Source organism: Acanthaster planci, linkage group LG11, assembly GCF_054643075.1.
Source record: "Acanthaster planci isolate LZ-2023a linkage group LG11, COTS_SCS, whole genome shotgun sequence".
In the NCBI taxonomy this organism is placed as follows: Eukaryota; Metazoa; Echinodermata; class Asteroidea; order Valvatida; family Acanthasteridae; genus Acanthaster; species Acanthaster planci.
Window position 1 is genome coordinate 3035655 of NC_141787.1, and position 6000 is coordinate 3041654.

The 6000-nt window shown below is 42.6% G+C and overlaps 1 protein-coding gene across 1 annotated transcript in view; it reads right to left on the reverse strand.

The window, feature by feature from the left end:
• The window catches only part of whrn (whirlin), a 99442-nt gene extending 93729 nt beyond the window's left edge, over positions 1 to 5713 (reverse strand). Inside the window, exon 1 of the mRNA XM_022250065.2 lies at positions 4764 to 5713. Coding sequence (XP_022105757.2) covers positions 4764 to 5507 — 744 coding nt within the window. The 5' untranslated portion in view covers positions 5508 to 5713. The remainder of the gene's footprint in view (positions 1 to 4763) is intronic.
• Positions 5714 to 6000: the final 287 nt, after the last annotated feature.

The following is a 6000-nucleotide window of genomic DNA, read 5'->3' on the forward strand; positions in this document are numbered from 1 at the left end:
TTCCCACATACACACAGTGCAGTCACGCCCTGCTTTATGCGTGCATGCCATGCATTTTTGTGGCGTGGCGCGGTGTTCCGGTCGAATGTGAGCAATCAAGGAACAATGGGTATGCCGCTTTCCATACCGCTTTCCGTGTAACTCGCTGAACAGGGCAGTTGATATGCACGTGTAGGGCACTATGACCAAGAGAAAAAAAAGGACACTGCCATCTTGGCGGTGAAACACAATCACTTTTCAGAGGCACAACGGCCAAATGGGAAGGCACCGACGGCCATGGCCGTCCTGAAATTCGAGGCCTGGTAATTGAACATTCAATTTACCAGCACACTTTGTAACCAGAAAAGGTTCTTGTGCAATTTGCCTACATGCACAAATAAGTATGTATTTTTTAAGAAGCAGAAGCACACTGAACAGGTGTAACGAAGCTTGTTAGCATAACAATAGTATTGTTCACTAAGGTATGTCAGGCGAGGTATAAGTACTGATGCATGACTGCATTCGTACCACTCATGCTTTTTGCACGCCAATGCCAGGATGTACTAAATTTGTAAATTTATTATAATTGTTATCTACATTTTCAGATACAGGTAGCCAACCATCTGCAGTTTCACTCCTTTCACCATTCCCTCCTCCACTACAGCAGAGTTATCTGTGAGACAGGTTTAGGTCACGCAATGCGGTAAAAGTTGATCGCCAATAAGCATAAGTCATGTAAGTCATCAGTGGGGAGGAGGACAATGTTTGTGGGTACCACAGTGGGTGGTTCACCCCCATCCACACACATCCTGTGCTGCTGTGGTAAAGCAGAAATTCCTAGGTTACAAGGTTTTGTTTATTCAATGTTTTATGTTTCACGTTAGAAAATAATTTAGTCTCGTTATAAGCAGTGCGTTTTAGAGAATAAGTAAAAAAGGATGTAAACCTAAGTGCGCACATCATACATGTAATGTACAAGTAGAACAATTAACTAAGTAACGTGACACAGTACACCAGGGTGACAGTTCTGGACTATCTGATATTGCGCATGTGTTTTTAACTGTCGACCCGGGTTAGCCGGGCAAAAGTTTAAAATGCATGTGTCTTTACTCCTTACATGAACAATCGCATGTGCGCTTGGCAAACCGCAAAAACAGCGGCTGGCACATGTCTGTAAATGCACCAAATGAGACAGTTAAAAACTTTGTGAACAGGGTCATTGTCATGAAAATTAGTCCGGAATTCAAAAACGGAGGCGACCGAAAAGTGGGCACAAATTCAGCAGAGTCCTCCCGAACGTGACAAGCTTGAATAAAAATTTACAAAATCCCACATTAACATTTAAAAATTTCTTTAAGTTGATAAAATCGTAAATAATTAATACATGTACTTCCATGCACAATACCGAACTACAGGGTACAAGTTCGCAACAAAATTATGTTCACATTTTTGGGTGCATATTAAATGAGTTTATTGTGCACTAAACAAATTGAAAAATTAGGCCAAAATATAATTTCAGAGGAACTTAGTAGAGCATACTTGTACAGTACATGCTGATATATTTCACTTTCCGATCAGTGGTTTCGAGTCAACTCTGACCAAACCAACTTGGACCAATACTAAGTTGAACCCAAATCCAACTTGGATCTGCACCAATTTGGACTCATAACCAACTCAGAACCACCACAAAACCATACATATGTGCTTGGCTGGTCTTAAATGCAGATTTAGACCAGCTCAGGAGAATGGTTGCAACTAATGCCCGAGCCACATACTAGGGCATTATCAGCATTCAGTCTCCTGAGCCAGTCCATACAAAACAACCTCCACTGAAGACATTCAATATCTTTACTCTGACTGATTAAAAATATCATTGTTTTTTTTTGGGGGGTGCCATGGTCCCCTTTGCCGCCCCCCCCCTCCCGATCAGCCCTTGTGCAAATATATTGCAAAATTTCTCTAAACTTTGTTCATGTGGTATTTCCAAAACTCTTTGACAAATTTCAAATTCACTTGGTTCATACTACTGGTTCCCACTGCTTCTCCCTCTCCTTCAAGTAGACGACTTGCCACATGCACTGCATGTAGAGACAGGGAGTCTCCGCTGTTCTCTCTCTCCTTCAAGTTGATGGCACAAACAAACCGGTTCTGAGGCTCTTCCTAGATGGCCTGGGACCAGACCGGTTCTGAGGCTCTACCTAGATGGCCTGGGACCAGACCGGTTCTGAGGCTCTTCCTAGATTGCCTGGGATCAGACCGGTTCTGCAAAGTCTTTGTGGATCCGAGTTGGTTTGGGGTGGGTCCAAGTTGGCATGGGTCCAAGATAGTGTGGGTCCCAGATCAGTCAAGACTTGACTGTGATGGACTGGTCAAGATGGGAACAGATCAACTCCTACAGCAGTTAAGGATGTCAAATGACCAGCAAACGATGCTTTTCGACTAAATTGCCTATGCATTAAAAACTGCTTTTTTCCAAAAGTTAAAAACCACTCTGTTTTCAAAGAAGAGAATCAAGATTTAATGTCCCTTGAAAAAAGGGCATTGATATTCAGAAATTCAAAAATACAATATTCAAACAATGTACATGGCAGACCCACAACAGTGGTCTCTCATTAATAAGTTAATTGTTAAAAAGCATTGATACACACAACAGAACACATTATTTTCTATGGGACACCATGGGTTTCTAGAGGGCAAGGTCCTACTTCAGGCAAAATGTGAAAGTGAGCAAGGGTAAAGGCTAGGTCATAGGTCAGGAGAAATGCAAAAGTGAAGCGAATTTGACGTCATGACAACTTTGCAGTGAAAGTTCACTTAAGTTGAACGGTGTCGCAACCTGAATATTTGATTTGCCCTTTCAAATTCCCGTTCATTTTTGCTTTCACAGGAAGTATGAATTGGCCTTTACACAATGGCACACATCTTTGCACATGTGACACTGACGGTATGCTTTACTTCCCCAGTTCCACTATGCCCCTTATCGCTTCACCCTAACCACACTGCCACTTTGCCTATCCCCATAATTTTCTTTTGTTCAGGGTTGATTATGTGCTTGACCAGTCTTAAATGTGTATTTAAGACCAGCTCAGTAAAATGGACAAGACTAATGCCCTCGTCTGCGGCTCGGGCATTCATTCTCCTGGGTCAGTCTTGAACATTAGAGCGACCAAGAACATTTATTCCTGTTCATAAAAGAAGTCAATAAACGATAAATTTCCAAGGGTTTTGTTCAACAATTTTAATTACTGTACATATTCCCGATCACCCCTGTCCATTTTATGGTATATTTCCTGTGCAAGTAATCCAGAAGAATTTCCTTAGATGGACTTGGCGCAAGTTCTGCCTACTGCAGCACACACAGACAAACAGAAAAATAAAGGCACCTTGTTTATGCCAGCTTTCTCATTCAGTAGGTTCCAAACACTATCAAACACTTTGACAGAGAGACAACTCGGCCAGTGAGATCTCTTCACATAATACAGTCCTTTTCCCAGTTTAAGATAGCGAAATTATTCAGTCAGATTGCAGCTCTACAAAAGTCCTCAAATTTCAGTGAAATGTAGTCGCCACCCACCTTGTGTGACTGAAATACCAATTTTAAACTTTTAATTCGGTGACGTACAGGTGGTGGCACTTTTTCTTGTTCTGGATCGGTTTCTGGAAAGTAACTGTAACTGTACGAGAGCAGCAAATCTATTTTCAGCCAGAACCATTGTAAAAAGCTTATTTTGTGATGAACAATTTCTCAAAAAATTGGATCTTGTGTAAATTTTGACTCAACTTTTTCAGTCAGCTGCAAAGCGCGAGCCATCAACGATACTACCTCGTGTCGCACAGCTGACGAACCCATTACGTCACATACATTTCTGCAACATCCGTATAGCGAGACGAGTTCGCAAAGTATATTGCGTGCATGCACTTAATGCATGATCCAAAACTAGGAAACAATATGCATTCAGTTTTTGGCCAGTTTTAATAAAACGCAATGATGAAAGTTGCTTAAACAGGCATAATGCAAGAGTTTATATGACTGTTAAGTATGAAAAAAAGGATTTGGGATCACTCGTAGTGAGTGACATATCACCCTAGACTATTCGTAATTTTTTCCCTCTCCCGTTCCAAAATGTCAAAGTGCAAATCAGAATTCTGGCCGAAATTTTCGGAGAGAAAGTTTTGTTCTACAAGAAGTTTACATTTCACTTTAAACCAGAACCTGTCTGAGAATCCAGAACTGAAGGACAAGACCAAGGAGGTACATGTACATGTAGGTTTTTACTTCAAGCTATCTGGAACTAGGAAAACGACTGTACCCCTAATGCATACGGGCCATATACGTGCATTGCAAAATCGGTTGATTGCACAAAGATTGACTTACTACAGCCACTTTTTTATAAATACCGTACCTCAGAAATTAGGCTTGTCTATATCTACTACATGAAATTCTATCCCATCATTAGGGCATACATGTATAGTATTTTACACTGTGGCCTCAGTGGACGACTGGGCTGAGCGGACAGTGTCCCAACGGACGACTTGTCTCAACCTTTTACGCACGGACGGTCGAGTTGTCTCAAAGGTTGAGTTGTCTCAGCGGTCGAGTTGTCCGAAGTCGAGTTGGAAACGGTCAAGTTGTCCGGACCCCCTGACAGTGAGTGACCAACTGGTATGGCTGGCATTCCTCAAGATAAACTGTTCTGGTCTAGTTGGCCAGAAGTTTAAAAAAAGGGTGTGGAATCCATGTATTTCATTGCAAGATGATTTCCATCATTTTTACAGTATCTTACCTTTACAGCTTCTCCATGTGTTATTTTTTCCAATGGTATGTCATTCACTTGGATGAGTTGGTCTCCAGGCTGCAGTCCCTTTCTCTCAGCCATTGTATTGGGCTCCACCAATGACACAAAAATCCCAACTGAGTGTTCTGATCCCCCTCGAATGCTGAACCCCAGCTCTCCATCCTGTGAGTCTGACTTTTTAAAGACAATCCTCCTAACATCTTTATTTGCATCTGTTTCCCAGCTTCTTCCTGAGGTTTTTCTGTGCGTTTTCCCATGCGGTTCATCATACATATCCAGAGGTCTTGTCCTCGTAGGCATAGTGTCAAAATGGTGTTTTTGCTCCCCACGACTGACGTTTGTCTTCCTATTATTAGTAACACTTTCTAGTTGCCTTCTCTCATTGTAAAGGGGTTCTGCGTGCTGCCAGAATAAGGCTTGGTCGGAGGATGGTAATACTTTCTCCAAGAGAAGATACAGTTGCCTCTTCTCCGGTGAATCCAAGATCGCCTTCAGATTGGCAACCAGAGTATAGACATTCCTCCTGGAATTGTATTCGTTCAGAGCATGGACAAAGTAGGCCCTATCGTGATCCGGTAAGGTGCTGTTCAGAGCCTCGTGAAGTCGACGGACATTCGCCGACATTGTTCGAGAAGCCCCAGAAGTCGTCGTTATACAGGCAGTGGCCGAGCGTGACCGCGGTCGGCGGTGGTAGTTGGGAGGCTCGCCAAAAGCAGAACGTTGTGAAGACATTTTTCCTAATTAAAACACACATCACAATCACCCCTTCGGCAGCTTCATCTACCAGGCCTAAAGTCAGATTCTTCTGTATCACACAGCACAGAATTCGCAAAAAGTTCGTCCACGACGTACACACGTCCGTCACTGAAAAACCACGTCGCATCGCGTCGTTGGCTACCGCAGCCAGGCAGCTGACATGATTGCTTGTTTTACGAGCACGGGCTTCCAGAGCTACGGCTAGGTCTATTTATTCGCGTCTCCGCGTATTTCTAATGGAGCGAAGACCTAGACCTAGCTCTAGACAACAGATTCGGATGGCTAGCTGCATACCATGTACTAGAAAATGAAAATTATGAATATGCAACACCACAGTCTGGATGCCACCCTACTCAGAGTGCGCTGTAAAGAGAGGAAAATACTTGATAGAAACTTACATATGCAATGTGAAAGAATTGCCAGATGATGATTGGTCAGTTTTTATTTGTAAACACCAAAATTTATTAGC